We start from the raw sequence: 27962 nt of genomic DNA, 5'->3' as shown, positions 1-27962 counted from the left end.
TACGCTTTGTCATAGATAGTATTGCCTCTTTAGCCAAGATACTGCACTCAATAAGTTGTATGATTATCTAGCATCCCTCATGGGTGTGTAACTTGAAAATGTATTGATGCAATGCCTATTTTTTCTTTCCCTTCTTAGTTGTATTGTATTGTATTGTATTATAATTCTTTTAATTTATCCCCCCCTCTGTTCCCGTTACTTTATGCTTTTGATGATACTTGAACCATGTCTGATATATGCTCATTATTGTAATGCTCACTTATCTCTCTCAATAAAAAAATTTTGTGAAATAAAAAAAAAAAAAAAAACCACAAATAATTACCATAATAACACCCAAGATATACCGAAGCTGTCCAAAATTAGGCAGCCACCCAAACAACCAATCCCACCATCCTTGGTCAACATCTTGGGAAACCCCTTTCACTAAATCTTTCAAAGCATTAATATGTGCATGGATAGATGTAGAATGATCAGATAAATTGAAACAACAGAGCCCATCAAAGTCCTCGCAACCGTGGTTATGTTTTAGCAGCAAATAGTCTACAGCTGCCCTATTTTGCAAAACAGCTTTTCTTGTTCCTTGAACATCCAATAATAATTCAGCTAAAGCGGCAGAAGTGTGATTGAGATTCTTCACAATTAAACAGGCAAGCTTAGCAATTGTTCTGGCATTATAAACGGACAGTCCTGGCACTCCTACAATGGACAGAGCCAAACTAGTATATTCTGTTCTGGAAAGCAAATCAATATCAGAGTCACAATCCTCAGGTAATTGAATAGCGGCTCTAGAAGAGCGAATACGTGTAACAGAATGCATGGGAAAAAGCATAAGACTTAATCGTGATAAGGTACAAGGTCCTCCAGTTATGTTAGCTGGTATATAAGTGTATGAAATATATGAAATATTACCACACGAGAACAACCATCCTTTAGGTAATTTCGCATGGTTAACATGGCTAGCGGCTAATACGGTGTGATTACAAACCATATAATTGGTAACATTACTACAAAAACTGTCATGTCGTGTCTGACATAATGTTTGTTGATCAGGGGTCAATTGTTTGCTTTTCTCTAGTTTTAATTGGCCACACTTGCCAATCTTGGTAGGGTCACAAGTTAATTGATAGCAAACGTCTCCAGTAGAGATATTGTAGGTACCAATACTTGTCATGTTCCTCCAGAGGCTATTTGTAACCTCCGGGCAAAAGCGACAGTACTCATAAAGACTCAGATGTGTTTGAACATCACTTTCCTCCACTACCCCATCAAAGTTAGTTTGGTTGAAAATGTGCAGAAGCACCTGTGCAGGGGTAGGTACGGCAACAAGACACGTTGATATCATATCAGCTGTACTCTGAAGATTTCTCATACAGAAGTGGGAAGTGTTCAGCACATTCCCGGCCAAGTAGGTCCAGATGTTATCTGGTATGCAGCAACAATGCTGTCATCCGACTCGGGCGGTTGATCCCCTTCGGCATCCCCGGGCCCTCCCGGACCCCTCCGGACACGCCCAAACACCGACCACACAGCGCAAGCATCGCAGCGGCAAGCCATACTGTGATCTAGAAACAGAAAACAAACTGGTATAATTGCTCTCGCAAATAACATTTTTCAGCAGGTACATTTTCCCACTTTTCCTGTCCAGGTTTCATGATGACTAGGATGTTATCCTTGCCCTTAGCGATCAATTCTGCAGGTTCAGGAGGTTTGTTTGGGGACTCCACCCACAATTTTGCCCCTCGGTTCTTGTCAGTAGATCCGAACCCGCCCTTTCCTCGCACAGTTAGAAGGGCTGGGGCCGTCCCCTTCATGACATTTCCTCCATAAACCGGCATGATGACCATTTGGGCAACACGGTCACCGGGTTGCACCATCAGATCATTGCTTCCACTGTTCAATAGGATAACTTTGATCTCCCCCTGGTAATCGGCATCGACCACCCCAACCTGGATGCCTTTAAGGGCAAGCCCAGATCGAGGGGCGATTAGCCCGAAATGCTCTGGGGGAATTTGAACTCTGGGGGAATTTGAACTTGACTCCTGTCTCAATCAAAGTAATGTCTCGTGGTTGCAACCGATAGAGTTTCAAAGCATGTAAATCAAGACCGGCAGCTTCTGGTGTGGCACGATATGGAGCTAAAGCTCCGGGAGCTGTCTCCCAATACAGAATCGTGTTTGTGGCCACATGGGGCTTAATCTGCAAAGCTGGGGTCAACATGCGCATCAAAGGAGTCTCTGCATCAGCAAGAGGTCGGTTGTTTAAAATCTGCAGTGCATCAGGCAAGTGATCCCTCCACCCCTTCAATGACCCATCAGACAACGTTTTCAACTGTTCTTTCAGCAAACCATTCATTCTCTCAATCAAACCTGCTGCCTGTGGGTAATAAGGTATGTGATAGATCCATTCAATGTTATGCTGCACACAAAAATCTTGCACCATCTTTCCTTTAAAGTGTGACCCATTGTCACTTTGGACCTGCAATGGAATTCCGTAATACAAGATCAACAAATTCAACGTTTTCAGAGTGTTAGACTGAGTTGCTCTCTTGCATGGAAAGGCTATGAGATAGCCAGAATAGGTATCCACCACTGTGCATGCATACTGACATCCTCGACTCATTGGCATTGGCCCGATGAAATCAATTTGCCATATCTGCCCTGGTAACTTACCTCTGCCTAGCTGGCCTCTCACTACCTGTGGAACTGGTCTGTGCTGAGTATGCTGACAAACAGGACAGTGAATTATTGCAGTCTTAATCAAATCAAGGGGAATATACATCCCTCTACTTTCAGCCCACCTGCTAGTGGCTCGCTCGCCCAAATGTCCACTTTTCTGGTGTGCCCATTTAGCCATGCCCACCAAGTCAGAATCCTGCGTCTCCACCTCAGCTTCATGAATCTTCGCTTCTTGGTCTGCAAAGGAATTGCACCAACGCTCTAGTGAGTCAGTCGGGCAATGAGCATCGACATGATAAACTGTAACTGTACTCTGGGACAACAATTCCCAAATTTCCTACCACAACTCCTTTCCCCAAACCTCTCTATTGTGAATCATCCAATTGTGAGCATGCCAAGTGGCTAACCCATTGGCGGTAGACCACGAATCAGTGTAAATGTGACATGTACCAGGGAGCTCTTGCTTTAATGCCTGGTAAACAGCATACAATTCTGCAAACTGACTACTTCTTCCCTCTCCAGTAGTTGACAACAACTTTTTGGTCACCGGATTATATGACACTGCCTTCCAATGTCTCTTGGTCCCCACATATCTGGCTGAGCCATCTGTAAACCACACATGCTTTTTGTCCTCCGCGGACAACTCTGAAAAAGGCCCACCCCATTTCACCGGGGACTCTCGCACTTTAGGTACATCTTGCAACATTTCTGCATCTGCTACAGGAGTCTGTGCCACTTGCTCATGCAGCACGGCGGTACCCTTAGGACCAACTCGCGCTCTGTCTTGTATGTACCACTTCCACTTTATGACACTAGCCTCCTGTGCATGCCCAATTCTGTGTGTCTTGGGTGAGCTCATCACCCATTGCATGATAGGTATCTCAGGTCTCAAAAACACATTGTGCCCTAGGGTCAACTGCTCGGTATCCACCAGAGCCCAATAACATGCCAACAACTGCTTCTCAAAAGGAGTGTACCGCTCTCCAGCATCAGGTAATTTCTTTGTCCAAAACCCGAGGGGCACTTTCTGTCTCCCTTGCTTTTGCCACAGGCTCCAGGTGGCATACTGATCCTGAACACTTACATTTAAATCAATACTTCCCTCTCGTATGGGCCATAAGTCCAAGGCACGCTGTATAGCCTCCTTTGCTGACTCAAACGCCTGTTGCTGTGCCTCCCCCCACTCAAACTCATGCTTCTTCCGCGTTACCTTGTACAGAGGGGCCAAAATCTGACTCAAATGGGGATTGTGCTGTCTCCAAAAACCAAACAATCCAATGAAGCGCTGTGCTTCCTTCCTGTTTTTTGGCACTGCAAACTCTTTGATCTTTTGCCTCACTTGTGGCAGCACTTCTCTGTGTCCCTGATGCCACTGAATGCCCAAAAACTTCACACTCTGAGAGGGTCCCTGCACCTTCTCGGGGTTAATCACCCACCCTTTGCTTTGCAAGTGCTCTACCACTCTGTCCAGTTGAGCCTGCACCTGTTCTTGGGTCTCTCCTTGAATCAACACATCATCAATGTAATGACAAAGTTGTACTCCAGAAATGATTGACACCTCGTCCAAATGCTCTGCCACCAGCTGGTGACAGATCGTGGGACTATGTAAATACCCCATAGGAAGACATTGAAACGAGTACTGCCTACCACCCCATGAGAACGCAAATTGTTCCTGGCACTCAGGGGCAATTGGAATTGTGAAAAAAGCATTGGCAAGATCAAGTGCCGCATACCATGTCCCATTGTGTTTCTGAATTTTCTCAATCAAAGTGATGGTGTCTGGGACCGCGGCTGTCAAAGGGGGCGTATGCTTATTAAGCTCGCGGTAATCAACTGTCATGCGCCAGCTTCCATCAGGTTTGCGCAAGGGCCACACAGGGTTATTCCACGCTGTGGTAATCGGTCTCACCACCCCCGCCTCTACCAAGTCCCGAATGGTTGCGGTAATCTCATCATGTCCCCCTGGAATCCTGTACTGCTTTATATGAACCACTTTTGTTGCTTGGGGCACCTTCACTGGGGGAATTTTCAAGCGCCCCACCCTCACAGCAGCTACCGAGAAGTACTGCTTTGATCCAAACTGATAGCATCCATCATCTAAGTATAGGGTCATGCCTTTCAGAATGTCAATACCAATAATGTACTCAGGAATAGGCACAATCAAAACAGTATATGCTCTCTTGGGAAGTCTGCCTATTTTCATCTGAATTACTGTTTGCACTGCTGGTGTTTCCTGTCCTCCCAAGCCTGTGATAGTAAAAAATTGTCCTTTAAATTTCCGTGGATTGCCATGTATCAATGTGGCCTCCGCTCCCGTGTCTACCAAAGCCCGCACCTCCTGAACATTTCTATTTTTCCAATAGATTTCAACCCTCACATGTGGTCTATTATCTTTGCGAGCCCATCCCTGCACCGGAGCTTGGCCAATTTCCTAATCTAATTTTCGCCTGCGCAGCTCTGCATCTGCCCGGCGCAGGTCCCGGCGCAGATCTGAATACAATGTTGGGTAACCCTCAGGGAACAACTCCTCCTCTTCACGATCCCCATCTGAATCTGTGCAATCTCGGTCCCAACCTTTCTCTTTTGTCACTCTCACATGAGATTCCCTCTCTCTCTCCTGACTCGCTTTTTCAGGCTTCTCCTCAGGCTCTGCATCCCTGCGACTCACTTTCTTGTTATCTTTCCTATTCACATGCCTACTCCCCTCCTTCTTATCCAGTCCTCGCTTACGGTACATCTCCCACATGCTTTTGGTCTCAATACCATCAATCTCACTCCTTGACACCCCATCCTTTAACAGCGCCAAGAACATATCCTGTCTGGTCACTCTGTTGTTATCAGTACGGGACTCTGAGCGCGAAGCCCTGTCTGGCTTGGCCCTTTCCCCGAGCTCTCCCAGCTCACGGACTGCTTCGACTACTTCTCCTATGGTATTAAAAGTTTGATTAATTAACAGTCATTACCACAGCTTTGTATGCAGGGGGCGCCAAACGAATGATTTTGTTCCGCATTGACACAGTCATTAACTGACCCATTAAATTATGCGCCTCACCTACAAGAATAGCCAGCTTCATCCCTTCCTCCTTAATTCTCTGCGAAGCATCTCTTAGGGTAAACCATGGTTTTTCATTCCCAGGCCAGTCAGAATCTGTGGGGTACTTGTGACCACACCCCCGTGCAGCTAGCTGCAACAGGGTAGTTTGGTCATCACCATGGAAGGTCCGAAAATATCCCTGCACAGTTGGATCAGTACTGAGAGTACAAAATTTGGCAGCATCTCCCTCATCTAACATGACCCCAGAAGCGCCATGATCATAAAGGCGCACCATCCACGCTAATAGCGTCTCACCAGGCTTCTGTCTAAACCTTGCTAAAAGATCACTTATTTCTTGCTGTGTAAAATCCTCCAAACTATTCAACATAACTCCATCCGGGTTCCTTGGAGCAATTTGAAGTTTCCGTCTTAGAATGGGCTGTGCTTCTACTCTCTTTTTCCTTGCTCGTCTCTCTCCTCCGCTTGCAAAGGCAGCTCTCCTTCTGAGGAGAATTCTGACGATTCCCAGATGTTGCTGTCCCAATTCGAAGGGTCAAAATCTAAGCCTGCTTTGGCAATCGCTAAATGAACCTTTCGTTTACTCACTCGGCCTCTCCTCTTCCTATATCTGTATTCAGCAACACGAACTGCAGCCCGCTCTGCTATCGTCTGATATGTTTCTAACTTATCTTGTAATAACTTATTCTGACAGGATAGCATCGTAGAAATATTTTAGCTTCAACAAGTTGTTTTTCTAAGCCCAACTGTTCCCGCTGCAGAGATAAACATTTGTCAAAAACTTGACGGTAGGCATGCAATAAAACCCAACCTCTGCGCCCCACTGTACATAACTCTTTACTTTTCTCCACCGGAACCTTTTGTAAACAATTTAAAACATCTTCTGCCGTTGCTTCGCCCAGACAGTCAAACCAGCTCTCACTTAATCCTGAGCTTTTAGCATACTCACGCGCCAGCGCGGAGTACGGCGTCGCCTCCCATCCAGGAATTTGCATGGGGTCTAAAGGGATTTCACTCGGTGCCAAAGAACCAGAACCACCTTTTTGTCTTTTTAAACATGTTCCTCCCCGCGTAATTTACGTATCCTGCCACCGACTACGCCAAAATGTATTGCTTTGCCCACTTGCGTAATCTGAACTTACGCACACCACTTACTCACATAGAAACTCCAACACTCCACTGGAGGTAAAAATGAGCTTTTATTAATATGGTAGGCAAAGGCAATAAATCACTGAAGCCAATGAATTCTTAAGCACCGAGTGAAAGGCAATAGACGATGAATACACCACACTATATACATAAATATGAAACTGTGAATACAGGTATATAAACAGTTAATGTACAAAGCACCTCACCAGATTCATTTGCAGCACCGGAGACTTCAACATCCCTGGCCAAACACTGAACACCAAGTCGGGAACCCCGTAGACCGGCAGCTCAGGGAGTAATCTCTTCGGGCACCAAAGTTGTCCCGCGAGTGTGTCCACTCCAAGACTGAGTTCCTGAGCTCCACCCCACGGACACCGCTTTTTATAGTTTAAATCAATATGTTCGAGAAGCCTCTAGCAGGCGCTCTCGCCCATCTATTCACAAGTGCTGGCCTCATCTCTGCATCAGACCCACCCAGACAGACCTGGCCAGATTCTATCTGGGCAGTGCCGAGGCGAAAGACATTCCTTTCCCACTCTCCGGCCTTGGAGACTAGCACGGCTATCCTCCCTATGTCCTAGAGATAAGTATGGAATGCATAAAAACACTCTGAAGGTACAACATAACCTCACGAGGCATCCTCACGAGATGCCTCGCACCTGCTTGTACTGGTTTACGTGAAAAACATGTTTACGTTCCTGCTGAAATGTAACTCTAGGTCACGGCAGCACAAAATGGAAGTGCGATGCAACAAAATGGAAGATCATAGCATTGCATGGAATCGAGGTCAACATGTGATTTAGCACGTGTAAAATGGCAAATGCAGTACACCGGGGTATAAAATCCACCATCCACCATCAACCTAGGCCTCAGGGGAGGGGAGGTGGAGTGGGAATCATTTATAGAGACTCCTGGAGGATCGTTAATTTTAATATTGACGCAATCACGGGCTTAGAACTACTTGGGGTGTCCATTAAAAATGAACAGGGGTTGGTCTGCACAGGGATTGTATGCTATAGACCTCCTGGGGCCTTTAGCATTCAGCAGCAAGCCTTATTGCTGGAATCCTTTTCCAACTTGGCGGCCTCCCACCATAAACTGATCATTCTGGGGGACTTTAACCTGCGGTTTAATGGTTCCTTAGACCCCGGTCTTCGCAACCTGCTTCAGTCCTGTGAGGGTTTTGGTCTCCATCAGCTGGTCTCCAAGGCTACACACAAAGCTGGTCACCTCCTTGACTTGGTGATATCCGAACCGAACCTCCTGCAGATGGGTGGGGTTCTTCCAATGGACTGGACGGATCACTTTTTGGTTAAATTATGTGTGAAATCTAAGTCTCATTTAACCCATGCCCGGCGCCCGCTGACGGAATATGTAAGTAGAAATTGGAAGGGGCTGGCTCATATGAGGAGCAGCGGACCTGTGTTTAAAATTAGGGAAAGTTTCCGTCCAGAAAATTCGGTTGAGGACAATTATACCTCACTGTGTCTACAGGTCACCACAACCTTGGATACCTGTGCCCCGCTCAAAAAGCATAGAGGCAAAGGGAAAGCATCCGCCCCTTGGTTTAATGCATCTTTAAAAGATTTGAAATTAGGATGCAAACAGGCAGAAAGGAGATGGAGGTATGGTTATAAAGAGGCAGATAAGATGCTGTGGAAACTTAAAATTGAGGAGTATAAACGTGCGATAAGAAAGGTTTAAGCTGATTACTTCACCTCAATTATTTGCAATGCCGCCAATAGCTCCAGGAGTGTTTTTAATATTCTAAACAGCATTACAAACCCTGATTGTGCTAAGAATGAAATAGTTCCCTCCCAGGACCTCTGTGAAAACTTGGCTAGTTTCTTTAAAGAAAAAATCCAATCAATCATTAAGGATCTTGGGGTTGGGCAGCCGGCCCCTGGGAACCCTGGAATTAAGACCCCAGGAACCCCATCTGAGGAGGAGCCAAAGGGCATGGATAATGGTTTGGGGTGGCAGGATGCTGAAACCCTGACCGAGCTTGCACCGCTCTCCACAGAGGATTTCAACCGTATAGCACACAGTATTACTTCTGGATCCATTTTGGACCCAGTGCCACATAAGATCTGGAAGGAACATGAGAAGGACCTCCTCCCCACCCTTCGGTTGATCTGTAATCAGTCGCTGGAGAGTGGAGTTGTCCCCAGACAATGGAAACAAGCATTAGTATCACCATTGCTGAAGAAGCCGTCTCTAGATCCTGACTGCTCTAAAAATTACAGGCCAATTTCTTTGCTACCATTTCCAGCTAAAATTGTAGAACGTGCTGTCGCCATTACTTTCTCTGAGCCTCTGGAACAACATAACTGGCTTGAAGAAGTTCAGTTCGGCTTCCGGCCGGCACATGGAACAGAGAGCGCTCTGGTGACCGTCATGGACAAACTGCGAGGGCGGACAGACAGGGGCCAGTCAGCTATATTGATTCTGCTTGACCTGTCTGCCGCCTTCGATACGGTGGACCATGAGATTTTGCTGGGAAGACTTAGCGAGGCAGGAGTGAGAGGCTGTGCTTTACGCTGGTTCTGCTCTTTTCTGCATGATAGACAGCAGGCAGTCTCTCTCCCCCCTTTTCAATCAGCCTTCTCTAATGTGCAGTTTGGTGTGCCACAAGGATCGGCAATCAGTCCTATCCTTTTTAATATTTACTTAAAACCTTTGATTGCGGTTATAAAATCCTATAATATTGACACGGTGAACTACGCAGATGACACCCAGATGATCCTCTCCTTTGAAGGAGAGGACTCAATTTCAATCGAGGCCTTTCATGATTGCTTGCAGGATACGGCCCGATGGCTACAGACCAATTCCTTACAATTCAATGCCGGCAAAACTGAGGTGGTGGTGTGCGCTGCGGATAATATCTCCCGTCCTCTCCCTCTCCCGGACAATTTTTGGCCCTCTGGCTTCTCTAATGCTGTGCAGCCGATAAAAAGTGCTCGCAATTTGGGCATTATGTTCGACTGCAGGCTCTCTTTGGAAGCTCAGTTTATAAAAACTACAGCCGCCTGTTTTGCTAATATTAGGTCCCTTCGTAAGATCTTTCCCCTCTTACCTTATCAGGCGCGTGCTACAGTAGCAAGGTGCACAATTTTAAGTAGGCTTGACTACTGTAATGCCCTCCTTTTAGATGCTCCTAATTTTCTCTTGGATAGGCTACACAGGATCCAATCAGCGGCCGCCAAGCTGGTGCTTGGCTTATCAAGAAGGTGTTCTGCATCTGCTGCCCTTGCCAAGCTCCACTGGCTTCCTGTGAGACAGAGAGTATATTTTAAATCACTCTGCCTGGTTTTTAAAGCCCTTCATGGGAGTGGACCAATGGCTCTGCGGAAAAAGTTTGATTGGTATACTCCAGCGAGACTGCTTCGCTCGTCCTCAGCTAGACCGGTGAAGGTCCCCAACTTCAGGAGAGCCAGGTCAGGAGGCAGGTGTCAGGTTAGCAGATGTACAATTACCCAGGAAGATAACACACATGCCACTAACCTTAGGTTTCTAGCCAGCGGGGACCACAGCTCGAGGAGAGGCCTCCCAGTTCCCGAAAGCGCCAACTCCCCCAATGTGAGTAACACACTAGGACAAGGTGCACTTCGGGGAAAAGGGAAGAGAACAAAGTAAAAGAGAAGTTGTTGAGAAGAACCCCTCTTCGTCTGGCCTTACTTGGGGAGGTCTTCGAAACACAACGTCGCTGTAATGACAAGAAAGAAAAGGCTGATTATAGGGGATGAAAGACTCACCTAAACATTCGCTATTCAGGGAAACACAAGGACACTTACTGAATTGCCCACTAGGGAATGTCCTATATAGGCTCAGCTGTAATGGAGGATGAGTATCAGGCATTCTGAGGCTGTTCATTCACAGCCCAAAACTAAAGGTAGGCAAGTCGGGTAGTCGTCTTAAGCTGCGTGGTAGATACAGTCTCTAAGGCAGCAGGGAGACTTGAGTGTCCAATAATAACGAGAGTGCAGGTAAAAGAAAACAAGTTTGCATAGTACAGGCAGAGAACTAGTACTGGATATCCAGGTGAAAGATTGGTAAACCAGCACGGCCGTGCAGGCTACAATTCCTACCTCTAGCGGGAAAGAAAGCGTCCGCGCAACCCAGCGGAGACGTCCTCTTAGCGGGAGAGAAAGCGTCCGCGCAACCCAGCGGCGGCGTCCTCCTAGCGGGAAAGAAAGCGTCCGCGCAACCCAGCGGCGGCGTCCTCCTAGCGGGAGAGAAAGCGTCCGCGCAACCAGTGGCGGCGTTATCGAACAAGTCAGGCTTCACCAAAGTTCGGGAAAAGATTGACAAGCACCCTGCCCTGCCTGGGAGGGGCTTATATTTCAAAGTCTGGTGGTGATTTCCGGACCGCTACGACCCAGGGTGTTCTGGGACATGTAGTGCGGCAACAGTTCTTGCCACGTACTACCTTGCACCTGTGTCTGCGGCTGTAATCGCTACAGCAGGTCCTTTGAAGTAGCTGCTGCTAGATTGTGGAATAAACTTCCCTGTGATATTAGACAAATCAGAGAACTTCTCCCATTTAGGAGACAGGTGAAAACGTGGCTGTTTCCGAAGATCTAGATGACCTGCCCGGTGGGACCATTTCCTCCCCTAGCCCCCTATTTTTGGCTACTCAGCGCCAGGATACCTGCCAGGTGATAGTGCGCTTAATAAGTTGAATAAATAAAATAAATAAAATAAATAAATAACACAGTTCCTTTGTCCCAGATGCCAAACACCAGGCTCAGATTTTCAGCACATGTTTTTGAACTGTCCCACACTACAACCCTACTGGAACTTCATACACGAGACACTGCAGGAAATTACAGGCCTATCAGAAATAAACACATGGGAGGCCTGCGCACTTAGGGTATTCCGGCGACGGAAACAACATAAGGTGCAAATAAGCTTTGCGTCATTGGCAGTACTGTTAGCTAAGAGAGGAATAGCTATGCACTGGCGCGCCCCGACAGGCCCTCCAGCGGCGGCATGGGTGGGAGCGGTGAACAAATGGGGAGCAGCAGCAGAAGATGAGATTATAAATGAAGAAGTGAGAGGAATACGCAAACACCACATATCCATGGAGTGGACTCTACTCCTGCACCACTTTAAATAACAGACAACCCACAATGAATCCCCCACACCATCTCCAATCCCCCTGGCTCCAGAGATCCGGACCCCAACAGAAGACATGAGCCCTAACTCCCAAGTAGACACAAGCATGTAGCATTCCACGCTAACCCATTTGAACACCAGACACGTGAGCAGACCTATGGAAACCTCCATGCCCCACCTAGATATAGGTAGCAACATAATGCCAATGGTACGATGACCCAGGCATACAAAGCCCGCCTGCGCGCAATTCTCAGCCTCACCTGCAACCCATCCCAGTTATATCCCCCAGTTAGCAGTTGAGAACTTACACCGGTAGTTAAGAGACTGGTATTTAATGGGAAGGAGGTACACTTATATATGTAATAGATCATACAACAACGCGACAAGACACATACACAAGTCCATGCCTTACACTAAGCAGGTTCTATTCCAAGCTAATTGTTGTAAATTCAAACGCTACATGAAAAATAGACGTACGAAATGTATGAAAAATGGGTTGTGTATGTATACCTCCTTCAGACAACGCAAACCTACTAACATTGTTGTGGTTAACTATCAACATGCCAAATTCACATCTGACTTAACATATGCTCCCATTTATTAGATATTCTGACTACAGAATGGTTTTGTGCGTTTCCCCAGTAGCAGAAAGTGTAGAACATCCAGTCTATGATCCAGATGTTTCAGCCCCTGTCCTGGAGCATGGTGTGCATGGTTCGGAGGCTGCTGGGTGGGTTGGTCTCCTGTATCCTGCTGGTCAAATACACCAGAGGGCATACGTGGGCTGTATGTGTTCCAGTGGGCACAGCACCAGGGGAATCTGTCAGACTGTATCCCGATTTCTCAGGAGAATATAAAATATCGTCAGTGGTGGCTACTGGATCACGATTGGCGCAGTGCCAGACCTCTCTACCCCATTCAGATTTGACAGTGCTGGCAGAAGCATTGCTTCTAGGTTGGGAGGCCAACTAGAAGAGTTGGAGATCAGAGGTTTCCGGTGGAGGCTTAACTCCTCATTAGATTGGAACTCGGAACTTCTGTATGCCTCGTGCCGCTACCTCCTGCCCCAAGTTCAAGTTGATGACGGTGAAGCAGATCAGGAATGACTCCGCCCAAGTCATCTTAGTGGCACTAGATTGGGTGAGAAGAGAGTGGTATCCTGAACTCCTGGACATGAGCATCTGTCTTCTGATCAAGCTGTTGCTCGGGAGGATCTTCTGTCACAGCAGCAGAACAGGGTACTGGACTCAGAACTGCACAACTTGCATCACCTTGCTTGGGGATTGAGTGGCAGCGGTTGACCGGTTTCGCCCTTCTCCTGAGGCCGTTGGTTAGTGGCAAGGTATGCCTCCACAAAATCGGTATATGCCATTTGTTGAGATACATTTGTAGTTTGTTTCAGCAGCTGACAAATGAGCCCACTACAAGCCAAGTTTCTGATGTTTTGGTATTTGTTTTGTCCCTGGCACAGCAGGGACCTTCCCTGGCCTCAATAAAGGCTATTTATCATCTCTTTCAGCTTTTTATGGTTACTGGATCAGCCTACTTTATTTAAGTTACCTGTTGTGGTGAGATATTTGAAAACCAAGTTAATTTCTAGCCTCCAATTTCAAATTCCCTCACATTTACAGAGCTTTTTGTCTTTTTTCATCACATGTAGCTTAATAGTCTGCTAATATTTGATTCTCAAAGTTGAAAACCCCCTGAGTGAGTGTCACTGTCCTCCCATGGTCTATGGACCTCAGGTTAGGAACCGCTAGTCAAGTGCTTCACAGGATGTAACATTAAATCAAACAATTTGTTTTTTAGTCTCATGATATGGCATTTTGAAGTGTTCATAATATGATAGGTGTTTCTGTTTCATATAATCAAATAGATAATGTGCTTAGAAACTTTTATTTATTCACTTTTGTAAATAAGGCAAACGCATTGCATAGAGGCACAGTTTTTGTAAATCCAGTACATCAGGACATATGAACAGTGCCACGCTCTGCAACTTGTTAGTGAGGTAGGAGATAGGCAGTAATGCACGTCTCATGAAATTCAACAGATAGTGGAACAGTGCAGGAGGCTCAAAGGATATAGCCCTTAGGGTAAGCAGTGAGTTTAACAGCTAAGCAGTTCAACCGGGGTCATCTGTCTCTAAGGTGAGGCGGTAGTCTTGCAAGGACTGCCAAACACCCCTAGGCCTAGAAGTAAGAGGTTGTAGTTGTGCAAAATCTTCACTGAGTCTGTCGCATATAACATGGACTTGAGCCAGGCCGCACCTGTGGGAACATGTCTGGTGCCCCAATGTACAGTCAGTTCCTATTTAGCGAGTAGTAATGCTACAGATGCAAATCTGTGTGTAGCTTCAGGGATATCATAAGTGTACCCAAGTAATGCCATTGTAGCGTCAGGAAAGATTCTGGTGCCTATCATTGTGGCTATGAGAGAAAAGATCCAGTGGTCCAGTAGTGGACCATGTATGTGCACGACCAGGTTAAATAGGCAACTTCAGAATATGAAGCATGACACTTGGGACATTGTGACGAGCGGGCAGGGTCAAAGCGTGCAATATCTGCTGGGGGAAAATTAAACCCCTTGTAGCAACTTGAAGTGAATGAGTTTGTTTGTGGTTAACAGAGACTAGTTTATTTTGGGAACAGCAGTAGGAGCACACTTTGTCAGAAAGTGGATAGCCCTAGTCATAACTCCAGGCCTCCCTGACCTGTTAAGTAGAAACTGGTTTCATGGACAAGCAGGTGTGATAAAGCCTGGAAGTTGGTTTACCTCTGTCGGAGTCCGATACAATGGGTGTTAACGGTGGAAAGTCGTCCGGGGCAAGAGGGTATGTAGGTAGACAAGAGCGCAGAGTGTGATGTAGTCGCCTTAGAACAAAATGATCCATTCTGAAAGCGGGCATCGTAGGCATGTGTGCGGACATGTCCATCAGGGAACACATATCCCATGGTATGTAGAGTATAGCGCCTCAGGGTGTGTTGTACGTGTTCCTCACACATGAGGGGGAGCTCAGGATTTTCTGTCAGTGGAAGAGCTGGAGACTAAAGAATACTCCCACCCAGTAGACAACAAAGTTTCCACCCTGCCCAACAGGTGGTAGATAACTTAAACATCAGTGGGGTCCATAGGAATGCCTTTCAGCAGTATAGATGAGAGGGGTAGTTCACCAAGTTGATCTCTCTCCATTTTGAGATAGGAGATGAGGGCGCCTGGGTGGTAACAGTGGTGCGCATACTGCACTGAGCAGAAAGATAATAAAGGTGAAGGTCTGGGACCTCAACATCCACCCCACCCCCCTTCCCACTCCGCTCATAAGAGAGAGTCATTGTGTATCATCTGATCCGTGATGGTCCAGATGAGCCTCAGAAGAAGGCTGCAAAGGCTGGAGAAGAAATGTTGCATGAGCGTTATTGGGATATTGAGAAATAGATACAAAAAAAGAGAGCAGGACGACCATTTTGATTATTGTCACCCATTTCGCCATGGAAAGTGGTAGTCGTAGCCAACGTTCCACCTGGGTCGACAACTTGTCAATAGCTGGTCTATAATTGAAGCGAAGAATCTGTTCTTTGTCGAAGTGTAAATGAATGCCTAGGTATTTGGTAGAGTCTGTGGTCCATGAGAAAGCATATTTGACATCTATGGAGTGAGTGCTAGCAGTTAATGGGAAAAGTTCAGCCTTGGCCCGGTTTATAAAGGAGGCCCGAAAGACTACCAAAATGTATAATCTCCCGACTCAAAGGGGAGAAGTTATCTGAGGGATTTCGAAAAACAATAAAATGTCATTGCCATATAATGAAAGGAGGAGAGGATCATGGGTGAGTTGGAGGCTGTGGTGCATGTGTCGCTCTGGGAGTTGGCGGACCAAAATATCCATGGCAATGAGAAACAGAGAGGAGATAGGGAACAATCCTGCGTGGTCCCTCTGGTGGGAAATTGTCCGTAAGGGAGCTGTTGACCATGCCATCAGGTTGATGTAAAGAAACAAAATATAAAGGCAAGGGGAAGGCCCAGCTTGGTCAGAGTCGCTCGGAGGAACTCAAGGGAGTCAAATGCTTTCCAAGCATCCAAAAAAGCATCCACCATCCCAAGCAGTGCAGAGATGGTGGGGTAGATCCTATTCAGTACCGCAAATATTTTCCTCAAATTACGGGAGGAGGACCTGTGGGGGACAAATCTGGACTGTATAGGGGAAGTAATTTGTTCCATTTGCAGAGAAAGATGGATGGCAATTACTTTGGCAAAGATTTTTTTATTATCCAATTAAGGAGGGAATGTGGTTGGTAGGAGGAGCTGAAATGCGGGTCTTTACCAGGCTTCATAAGGAGCGTAAGCACTGCCTCAGGCTGTGTGGAAGGCCGGGAGCCCATATCCATTGCCACAGTATTCAAAGCGAGTAAATGTGGAACAATTTGATGTTTAAAAGACTTGTGAAAGCACCAGGGCTTTGGAGCCATCTAAGGCGTTTGTGGCCTGAAAAATGTCCTCAGATGTTAATGGCTCACTTTGGAAGCATCGCTGGCCATCTGTCACCCACACCAAGGCAATCTCAGCAAGATATGCTGCGATCTCAGATTCGGTTGCTGGAGAGCGTAAGGTGTATAAATGCTCACAGTAAGATTGGAACTCGGATAATATGCTTTCCGTATCCAGAATACAGGTCCCATCGGCGGTATAGAGTTTGGTAATGAACCCACTGAGATGGTAGGAGGAAGCAAGCGTACAGCCTGGTCGCTCCCCTCCCCACAGCGTCTGGCAGTGGCATGCCCTCACCATGTACTTCACCACTCCTGTCCGAAGTCCCAGAACCCTATAATTGGGCCAAGCTGACGTGTAGTTGGGGGTGGAGCCTCGGCGGGAGTCACTCCGATCAATGTTGTGCAGTGCTTATTCAGTTCGGTCAATTGGGCGCGGATGTCTCAAAGAATGCCTGCATGTTTGGACATGCAGACCCCCCTGGTGAAGGACTTCAAGCTCCCCAGAGGGTGGCCTGAATTGACAGCTAGTGAGGAGACAGAAGGGGACACTCTTATGTATGAGTATACAGACCCCCCTGGAGTAGGAGCTATAGCAGGGGATTTAACAATGTGTACCCCAAGGTAATTCAAACACATGAGAACCCCCAGGGTGGAGGTGAGTCTCCTGTAAAAAAGTAATTTTAAAGCCATGGCGGGGTAGGCATGAGAGAACCTGCTTGTCTTTGCTTGGGTTGTTGATTCTAAGAATGTTCCAAGTGATAAACGGAATATCAGCCACCCTCCCAGAGCATCACGTGCAGGCATTTAGAACTACAGAACATATTAATGCGTGCCATGTCAATATGTAGCACATCAAAGATCCAATATACAATGGAAAAACAAACATAAATGAAACGTTCTGTAAGAACTTGTTCCCTACCCTTCACCCAACCAGACACTAAAACATCCTGTGAATCCCTGAAACCTGAATAATAACTAAATAATCCCATGTGTAACAAGTCTGTATACACCAGTGAGTGGATCCAATGCCTCAGAAGATGTGGACCTCATGATGGCAGAGACTTGCGGATAGGATTGTGGATCTCGGGTAGCAAGGTACAACTGGCAGAGAGGAGTGACCGGACTAAGGGTGTCTCCCACTGCCAGCATCGAGCAGAACGTCAGCACGAACATAACCACCGGGGAGAGGAGAGCTGCAGAAGGGATCAGATAGAGCAGTCCGCGTCAAACTGGAGGGGGATTTGCAGAAGAGACGGGGGGATCTCATGTTCCGGAGGGGCCCACCCGGAAGCAGACCCGCCCACATGTGGCGTTTGCAGAAGTCCATCCCCTCTGCCAGGGTGTCGAAGAAGCAGAAAACCCCACAGGGTCGGATTGATACGGCAGGCATGTGGGCAATGGCCCAGGGCCCGGTATTGAATTTCCAGCTGTGGGCTGCTTTTTTAGGTCTCGCCTAGCTTTGCAACGTGCACGTGCTGCTCGCTCTGCGAGGCATATCATAGTGGGGTATGTTTTAGAAGTGGAGTGGAAGCCCCGCCCATCTTTTTCATTGGCTGGTGTCATCGTCCATGGTAAATGCTGGCTTCCAAATGAAAATGAAGTTGTTAGTCCCTCCTTGTTACCGCCCTGTATCCTTTTGGGACCGCCTATCAGGACTGGATTGTTTGCTTTCGGCGTTATACTGTCTCCTTCAATTAGTCAATAACCACTTTTTTCCATTCGCGCAATGGCGACAGCTTGTTTTGTTTTGCTGTGTGGGTTTTTGGCCTCCTGTATATCGAGTCTAACGCTTTTCCTGCATTATTTATATTTGTTTTAAATCAGCATGGTGCCCTTCACGGGCCGCTATGCGCATAACTTTCTTAGGCACTGGCACCGCGCTATATGTTGTATTAGCACGGCGCCCGATTGTCTTTCCTTAGCAAGGGTAACAACGGTGCTTGGTTTCATCTTGTATACGGTCTCTCGCTCACAGTATAATCTAGTGTGGAATTGTAAAAACTGTCTTTCTGGACTCGTCCCATCTTTTACCGCCTCTTCCATCCACTTCATGTTAGTCAGTAGGCTCAGTGGCGTAACATACTCCTCCGCGGGGGTGGGGGGAGCGCGTGCCTTCCAGGCCCTGCCCTCAGGACAGTTACAGTACCCTGACCGGAGAGATCTCAATTAAGTCCGAAGGGGGGCCCTGGTCTCCATGTACCTTGCAGGGAGTGGAGCGGGGGAGGAGGGGTTGTTTAGTTTTCTTACCCCACTGAGTGGGCTTCCCTAAGGTCTGAGCGTAAAAGGGAGGGTTTCTCTAATCCTCGCTTTCCCGTTTTAAGTTCCTCAAAGAAACCAGTCTTAGAGATGGAATTTTAGTTTAAAAATAGTTTTACGCCATGTTTGTGTAGTATGACCTCAGTTTGTAATCTTACTAAAGTTACACGCAAGTGTAAACCGTTTATTTTTTGGCTGTATTGTAATTTGATTTATATAGCGCTAACAGTACTATCCCTTGACGAGGCACTGGAGTACGTTGTACGCGTTTCTAATTGTTTTAGTTACACAACATACTTTTAATGTTCTTTCGTTTGAAACTTCAGGGATGGGAGGAGTCTGTGTGGCGGGGTTTTTTCGTAGTCCCTATGTTGCATTTAGAAGTGAAAGAGCCTTCGTTTGGAGCAGTTAAATGGGACTGTGTGAGGCCGAGCCGTTATAACGCCTGCACACTACCTTTAGCGCCTCCTCTGAATACATCAGATTAGTCTGCTTTCACGTACCAGAGCTTGAGTGGAAGACTTAAATCCAGTGCTTTAAATGGGCATGCACTCACAGGTAATCGGTACCTGCACTTGACTTTTAAGAGTAGAGTCCCTGCACGCCTCCTCAGCAGGGGTTCAATACTTTTAATGGAAGGGTACTGCTGCTTAAATCTCAGGCCTGTTCCCTGCCCCAGTTTTAGGTAATGCTCATGCTGTTTTGGCCCCCTGCTTTGAAGGGCCCTATGTCATTTTATGAAAAAATTAGTAACTTTTGAGTGCAAGTAAAACTACAAAAAGGATCCTCAACCACCTCAATTTGGGCTCAAACCACCACAGAGTGCATTACCCACGACCACACCATGTATAAAAATGCGGAAACTGTTGCTCCCTTCATGAGGGGTGTGATGTTCATCCAATATATGTTGATAGATCCATTCATTTGACCTCTAGTTCTTACTTTCCATATTTCTTAGTAGTATTGGGCTCAAATAAATAAAACTAAATTGCAGGGTGCACAATCAGAATATGAAACGGCCAGAAGTGGTTAACGGCCCCGCGTGGCACATGGTACAACTTGGGCTGGCTCATTAACTTGGCTGCACTGACCCTGCTCGAAGGCTTGGTAATCTCTCTGCTCTTCTTGGCCTCTGGCGGTGTGGGTGGGGCCCTCTGAGAAATGCAAACACATGCTGGCAGCACTTGTCTTTGTGAAGCACTAAATAAGTGTATCACAAATCAAGAACTTTCTTGAGGAGGTCTCTTCACTTGCAACGGATTAAATCAAATAAAGTCGGTCATTCTCCCAAAATCCTACATTAGGTTCCATGAATGGCCTGTAGAGAATCGGCTGTAGGAACGGATTTCGACTTTTAACGAGGATTCCATAGTGCAATTCATAAACCATTTTAATTGCTGTGCAGATGCATTCTCTTTTTTGGGGGGTTGGGGGGAGGAGGTCTATTTGGTAGTCCATCTGGAGCCAGGTCTGTTGCCTGTATCTTTTTGATTCTTCACTCTTGTCCCACAATGCCTTCAAGAGTCCCTCTGATCACTCTTCCGGTACCTGGTGTTCATAGGTCTTTCTGGAAAGCTGAGCTATAGCCCTGGAAGATCCCAGTTTTCTACCACACAATTTCATGTTATCACTTGTGTTGCGGTTCGGACTGGGACAGTTCAGAAGGACAAGGCACCAAAAGGAAAGTCGTTTATAAAAAAGTGGCTCACATTCTGCAAACTATGGCTGTTTTGAACTTCTAGAGACAGGCCTTAGGTGTTTTTCAAGGTATAGGAGACTGTAGGCATATGTGTTTGCTGCATGCAGTGGCTGTGGTAATATCAGGAGAGTCGAGAGTAAAAACCGGCCCACAGGACCCGATCATAAAACGGGCAAAACCCCGCCCCCCAAGGAGCAGTCAGAGCCGCTCTTCTGGCACTGACAGATTGCCCTGTAGGCCAGTCTGAACCTGCTCGTGTGGTGGTTTGGCACTTGAACTGTCTGGAGCGACTAATGGCGAGCCTGTAGGCCTTCTTGGAGAGGTGTGTGGATGGAAGGAAGAGTTGGGTCCGGTGCATGTGGCCTGCTTGTGTCGCATTCACCGGGTTGATGCCAGTGTCAATACAGAACCCATTAGAAGTGTGAGAAGAGATGGGGTGTGCTCCATGTAAACATTACTCCTGTATGTACTTGGTAGTAAGGCGGGGCTGGGGGATTCGCGTGCTGGTGGTGGTCACCCTTTGAGCGCACCCCAAGAAAACCCAGACCCCCTCAGTAAAAGTTCTATCGAGGCCACACCTCATGAGGGAGAGTGCCTCGAGCAGGCTTCGGTTAAAGGCTGTTCTTCACCGAGGCTCCTTGGATTTGTCCCGTGTCTTTCTTTTGGGAGAGACACTTCTCTACGGTATTGTGGTGCAGAGTTGGGAAGTTCAATTGTGTCTGATGCTGCTCATGAGCTGGTAAATGCTGACAAACCACATCCGATTTGTAAATCGATTCCTTTTTGACATGGAAGTCCCGCTATGTCCCTTGTCTTTTTCCATTTTCCTACTTGTAGTTAAAACACGCTCCAATACAATGTGAAGTAATGCTTGCTACAAGCCAGCACAGCACTTGCACTGCTACTAAGCGGTTTCTGTTTTGCCAAATGCAAACTAGTCCTTTTAATTTCCTCGAAGGTGCTTTTAGCTGGTCCGTGTGGGTGTTTTAAAAAATTTCTTTTTTTTTTTTTCGAACAGCTTTTCATTCTGGACCGCTTTCACGTGTATACATGAAATTACCCGTGCTCCACATCATGATGGAGTATTGTTTAGAAATGTAATAAATGCAATCTATGGAGTGAGTAAATATTCCCTCCCATCTAGTGACCAGGTTTCAGTTTTTTAAAACGAACAAGCCAAATAGTCAAATGAGAACTACTTTTTGACGCTCAGTTATTCTTTGTTGTTCGATCTGGCTTCTAGTCAGGGTACAAGTCCTAAAAAAAAAAGTGGGGGGACTAACCTTGTTAGGCAGTATGCAAGCAACATCACACATGGCATCATAGGAATTGACATCATAGAAAGTGCATCACAAGCCACGACTTTACAGGAAGTGGCATCACAAGAAGTGACATCAGATCTAAAGCCTTCACATATATGTTTAGCAGGTCTATCATGTGTACGTTTGAGCACATTGCAAGGATAATAGCACAGTGAGCTATGGAAGATGATATGTGACTTCTACACTTTGCAATCTCCCAGTTTTATGCAACACATCCTGCACATTCATTTACAAACGTATATAATTTATTGTACATGTAATATGCACGTGTTGATGTAAAGCGCTTTGACACCCTGCATTGGGATGTGTAGGGCTATACAAGACCAGCATTGGCAAAGCCAATAGGTCTCGCCATTGGTTTGTGGCCACGCTACACAGCGTCAGCAATGATGTGCAGCATGGCTAAAGTAAAATGTGAAAATACTTTGCGTGGCTGCTAGCCTCTTTGTGTAGGCACCATGCATACATGAACACTTTCTGTCTTTAGTTACTGATCCAAGTAAAATCGGTAATTAAAAATAAAACGTGCAAAAGCGTTTTTAAATCCATCAGGGGAATAGAAACAACAGGGAGGGCAAAGTGTGGAGCAACAGGGTGAATCGTAAGCTACACTGGGGAGGTCAATGGAACACAGAAGCAACATAGAGAAAGGCAGCGATACCGACGCAACAGGAGGATAGCAGAGACATAGAAGCACAACCATTTGCAATGCAATAGGTCTAGCATATACGCAAGTTTGAGCCATTGACGTAAATGACAATGCCTTTTATTTTTGTAGGCATTGTCATTTACGAAGCCAATAGCTTAAACTTACATAAATACGAGACCTATTGCATTGCAAATGCTTGTTTGGCAGTCTGGGGACTGATCTGAGCTGGGTCTGGTGTGTTCAGATGTGGCCAGCGGACCAGTGAGGCCCTGAATGGCCTTTCTGGAGGCAGATGGGCGTCCATTACTTCCATTTTATCGACCAGCAGAGGTGTCACTCCCTTTATCTCGCTGAGCCTGCCAGGTAATGTGTGCATGCTGAACGGGGCAGGGGGCCTGAGCAGAAGTGGCCTCACTTGTTTTCAGGTGTATATAAAACTTAGCCGAAGCAGTCTTTTGCGGAAAGGCAATGTGCAAATGTGGGCCACTTTTCTTTGCGCTCCCGGGCCGGTTTCTAATCCCAATCCAACGATGATTCTCCATTATGTGCCTAGAAAGTTACGTTCTGTATCAACCAAGAGCAGTAAATAGCTCGCACATCTTTAGTTTAATGTAGAAGCCCCCTAGGCCTTGCATGTACATAAGCTATAATTTGGACCTGCTCACGCTGGAATGTAGTATGATGTCATTTATTGTTATGAGTTATTTCCTTCCTCTGCGCCCTGCCTCCACTGCTACTTTTGCTGCAGGGGGGCCCTCAGCACAAGCCTCAGGCCTAAAATCTATGGATTAAATCCGGAGCGGGCCCCTCTGTCTACCTTGCAGGGGGCCTCCTTAACTTTCCTTACTCCACTGCCTGACTTCGAGCTTTCATGGTACTGGTTTTCTCCTTGTTTACGAAAATTGCGTGACAGAATGTGTTTATGGTTAATTAGTGATGTTTTAAACCCCCATGACCTAATTATTACTTGCCAGCTTTAGGTATCAATACTGGAGAGAGTTAGGCATAAGGGAATGTTTGGAAAACAAAAATTTATTTGGCAACATAATGCTTCAATCTTTTTTTTTAATATTCTTCTTTTGTAGGTGATTATTATAGAACCGTTTTATGACTGCTATGTGCCTATGGTCAAGATGGTGGGAGCAACGCCTGTCTATATCCCCTTGCGATGTGTAAGCATGCTTGTTTTGTTTTTGCTTTGAAAATTACATGCAGAATGTTTAATTAAACTATTATTGCACAAGTTGGTAATTATCTTTATCCCAAATGGTCACAGTGCATGTTATTCTTTTTCTGATGCCATTCATATGTTATCCTTCTGTAAATCCGTTCATGCCTTCATTTTATAATGTCAGACGTGATTAAATTCGAAATCATTACCTACGAAATAATGATCATGGAGTTGAAGCCAGTTTAGCTGGTTTCTACTGATTATGTTGCCATAAACCTCTAGTCCATCAACATCACTGGCAGGATTTTTCGCTGCTCTTGATTGATGGCTGATAAAGCTATACCCTGCCACTGCCAACACATCTTCAGTGCACACCAGAAGTTTTCATTCCTCCCAGCAGCACCGAATCAACTTGCTGGCTGTAATTAAAGTTCTCTTATGTGCGAGTCCTGACTTCGGCAATCTCCTGGGAATGGGATCCAATTTACTGTAGCAGTTGCCTCTCTCTCTAAAGAGGTTGTTGTTGATCTGGAAATGGTAGGGCATAGTGTTACCTTAGAGCAGGGGGATGCAACATGGCTAGATCCATGACAGATGCTTGGGAAATGCACATACGATTAATACGTTTAGCTAATCTAGATGGAATTCATGAATATAGTAGTTATCCTGATATTCTGGCATGGATCCTGTCCTCCTGGATCTATATTGCACTCCCGAGCAAAAGACTGTCTCATTACACCACTCTTGGTCAAAAACCCTCATGTAATATCATCACTTCTTGCGCATGTTACTCATATTGGGGTTTTCCTTTTCTCAAGTTTTTATTTTCTTCTCAATTCTGGTGGTTTTTCCATTGGCTACCTGAATTTTGTGTATTTGTGTGTGTTGGTGGTAATGAAACCTATGCCCCAAAAAGTTTTGGAAAAAACATTTTTCACAGTGCAAGTCCAAGAGGTATGCATGTTTTACGCACACTACAATAAAAAAAGTTTTTCTTTTAAAGCATGAATATTGAAGAATCTACAATATTCTCTCCATTGGCAATGGGCTGAGTGGCTTCCAGTAGTCTTTGTTAAGCACAGACTTTTTCCTTGTTTTCTAGTTGTACTCTAGCTCTCTTACTTACTCCATGCCTCTAATTCTTTCACTCACAGGTCAAAGTTGATTTAAATGTCTAGTATTAGTGGTCCATGACTGTCATTTTAAACATTTCTTTAAGACACTAACGTCTGTACATTGTTTCATAGAATGATTCTGAATAGTCTAACATTTGAAATGTTATAAGCCCCTGCCAAAATATGCTAATAACCTTAGTAGCACCATATTAAATGCAGCTTTTCTTCCTTAAACACTTAAATCAAGTTTCTATCAGCATGCATCTCTCTGCGTTTCTCATTTCTGCACAAGCCTTAAAGCATTGGTACTTTTGTATGGCTATTCAAAACTACCATGCAACTCCATTGCCATTTGTGACCCCTTTAGCTAGCGCTGACGCTTCAAAAAGCATGCTGGTATACTCCAGGACTTGTAGTATTGTTATTCACATTCTAAATAGGGGCTCAAAAACCTAAACATGGAAAGTGCTGTTGGCTTAGAAGCCAGGGCTGCCTGAAGATCCCATACCTGACATGGGAACATATAGCAGCTTTAGGTTTTTGTAGTACCCTCTTTTGATGTGTGGAAAATCTCGGGTCATTGTGTGGCCACTCTCCTACACACTTGGTACCAGCTCTTCCGAAAGGTACCTGTAGTTCCGCCTTGCAGTGAATGACTAAAGCGTTGGGTGTTTGGCGCTTGTCCTGTTACGGATACTGACTTGTGGGCCAAGATGTGTATGAGCCACCCATTTTGCCAATCAGTGACAGAAACTCTCTCAAATTTCCGTCCCTGTAATAGATCTAATTAGATCAACTGCGAAAACAGGCTTATAAACCCTATATAAGGATGGGGAAAAGGAAAGAAAAGAGCAAAATGTTTTCATGATGTATCTAAATATCAGAATGTCAGTACAGTGATCCTTGGTGCTGCCTTGAATGGAAAACGTCTACCAATTCATTTTGAAGTTTCCCACTTTGGAGTCTTCCTGAATCCTTCAGGTAAGATCTTACTTTCTCCTCGCGCAACAACTTGCCCCCCTTTCAACGTAACCATGCTGGTTTTAACATAATTTAATACATTTTAATTCCATCAGATTACCGGCCATTTTTGCGACAACCACTAATGCAGTTTTAGGAGCATTATCCCACATGCGTGAGTATCATGATATAGGTACCACCTCCTAAGATTCTTTAGTTCTTGTTTTCATAGTTGGAACTAACCTGACACACATGAATCTGTTTCTTTTTAGGCTGTCTTTCCCCTTCATCCTTCACCTTGTCCTGAAGAAGACCCGCCATAACCCGCTTTCTTAAACAAGACTCGCGTTAGGGTCGAAATGTCAACGTTGTTTTTTGGTTCCATTTTTTCGAGTCATTTGGTTCCAAATTAGCAAGCAATCGTGCAATCTGCGAAATACACTGGTACCCCTTTCTTACTGACCATTATAGTTTTTTCTCCATTGTGTAATTTGTACATAACTTGTCTCACTCATGTATATATGACACTCACTTCACTCATGTCACTGAGCACTGTCGTATCTCACTATATTTAATGGCACGCCTATCTTTAATTGAATTGTTTACAGCCTCATCGTAAAATGCACATTAATGCTCCAAGTAAATACTTTTGACGCAGTGCAAAATCGTTTGTTTTTTGTGTTCCAACTTAATCACTAATGCATTGTTACTATAAATCAAAATGTATGTTTTATGATTGCCTTGAACCACGAAGCAGCATTGCTTTGAGCCCCTCAGACAGAATTTAAAGACATGTTCCCTCTGCCACTTGATGATTGGTTTACATTAGTATATTGTTTGACAAGCTATGCGTGATTGTCTCTGGCAGCCTGCTTTGGAGAAAGAATATGTATCCGCTAGTGATTAACTGGAAATATGTGTTTAGATGCATACATGGTAAAGTGATATCTTTACTCTTGAACCACAATAATTAATGTTTTTCTTTCTGCAGAAGCAAAAGGATGGAAGTGGTTCACTGTCTAGTGCGGACTGGGAGTTAGACCCTATAGAACTAGCTGGTAAATTTAATTCTAGGACCAAAGCTATCATACTGAATACACCCAATAATCCCATGGGAAAGGTAAGACTTTTTTTTTAATTTCCATACATAGTCAAAAGTTGGGTTTTTGCTGCACTAATACAAATGTTTTCCCTAAATATTTGTGTTTCAGATGTTTCACAAAAATGAACTACAGGCTATTGCTGACCTGTGTATTAAACATGACACCCTGTGCATCAGTGATGAGGTGTACGAATGGCTTGTGTATTCCGGTAATAAACACATAAAAATAGGTATGATTACTTTTCCACTACTTGTAAATCTAGTCGCTGTGGCTATTGATCACATTTGTGTGTGCTTGCTTTCAAAACATGATTTACCACTATACTTTCAATGGAGTTTTCTAAAATTATTTATAACTAGTTTTTATTGTGATAGGTGAGGTATAGAGTCCAATGCTGCACATTTATCTTATGCACATAAAAGCGAAACAGTTTATATCTATTTGTGTACCTTGATTCATTCAATACGGAGAACACAAATGCCTGTCACTTTTTCGTTTTATGACTAACAACCGAACGTAAAATAAAAACATTATCACATTTAACTCCATACCACCCTCCCCCTTTTCCAGCCGTCAGTGCTCTATGGATGTGAAAGCGTAAAATGTCAGGCAGACCCTTAGGGGCACATTAGGATGGCGGGCGGACTTTGCATAAGGGCGGGGGTCTTGTGGGGGACATTACGATGAGCCCGCCACAGTGGCGGGCGCATGCAGCATTCCTGACATTGTGGCGAGCGGTGCACTCAGCACTGCCCGCCACAATGCCAGGAAGGCATGTTGTGCACTTCCATACACAACGCGGTGCCTGCCATGTTGAGCATGGAACTGCTGGGGGGTACCATAGGTACCCCCCATGTGCACCCCCCAGAGTCCCTGGGGGCCCGCAATGGGCCCCCAATGGCATAAACTGCCTGCCTTTCCGTGGCGGCAACGAAGGCACTTCCCTGCACACATGCTAATATGGATGGCGGTGTCTCCCAGACACCGCCACCATGTTAGCTGCTTTTCCGCCCGGTCGCAAAGTCGACCAGGCGGAAAACCAGCGGACGGTCTTTTCGTCCTCCGGGGTTCCCCCCCGCCATGGTAATCTGGTGGGGGGAATTAGGGAGCGGACGGTGGTTTACAGCGGGCGAGTCGCCACCGCCATACAGGCGTTGGCGATCCGCCCGTTATCATAATGGGCCCCTTAGTCTTTAAAGAAGCCCAATAGTC

The 27962-nt window shown here is 45.7% G+C and overlaps 1 protein-coding gene and 1 long non-coding RNA gene across 6 annotated transcripts in view; one reads left to right on the top strand and one right to left on the bottom strand.

Moving 5' to 3' along the window:
• The window catches only part of KYAT3 (kynurenine aminotransferase 3), a 548094-nt gene that overhangs the window by 340086 nt on the left and 180046 nt on the right, over window positions 1-27962 (top strand). For all 5 annotated transcript variants that reach the window (XM_078646064.1, XM_078646028.1, XM_078646047.1 and 2 more), the window contains 3 exons: window positions 23487-23573; window positions 26639-26767; window positions 26859-26979. In XM_078646064.1, coding sequence (XP_078502190.1) covers window positions 23487-23573; window positions 26639-26767; window positions 26859-26979 — 337 coding nt within the window. The remainder of the gene's footprint in view (window positions 1-23486; window positions 23574-26638; window positions 26768-26858; window positions 26980-27962) is intronic.
• LOC144776601 (uncharacterized) lies at window positions 950-7215 on the bottom strand. The gene is made up of 3 exons (XR_013600588.1): window positions 7083-7215; window positions 2798-2912; window positions 950-1562 (listed from the first exon to the last, which is right to left on the bottom strand). It is a non-coding gene; the product is annotated as an uncharacterized LOC144776601 (long non-coding RNA).

This window comes from Lissotriton helveticus, chromosome 1_1 (assembly GCF_964261635.1).
Source record: "Lissotriton helveticus chromosome 1_1, aLisHel1.1, whole genome shotgun sequence".
In the NCBI taxonomy this organism is placed as follows: Eukaryota; Metazoa; Chordata; class Amphibia; order Caudata; family Salamandridae; genus Lissotriton; species Lissotriton helveticus.
This window is presented reverse-complemented; position numbering and strand designations above follow the sequence as displayed.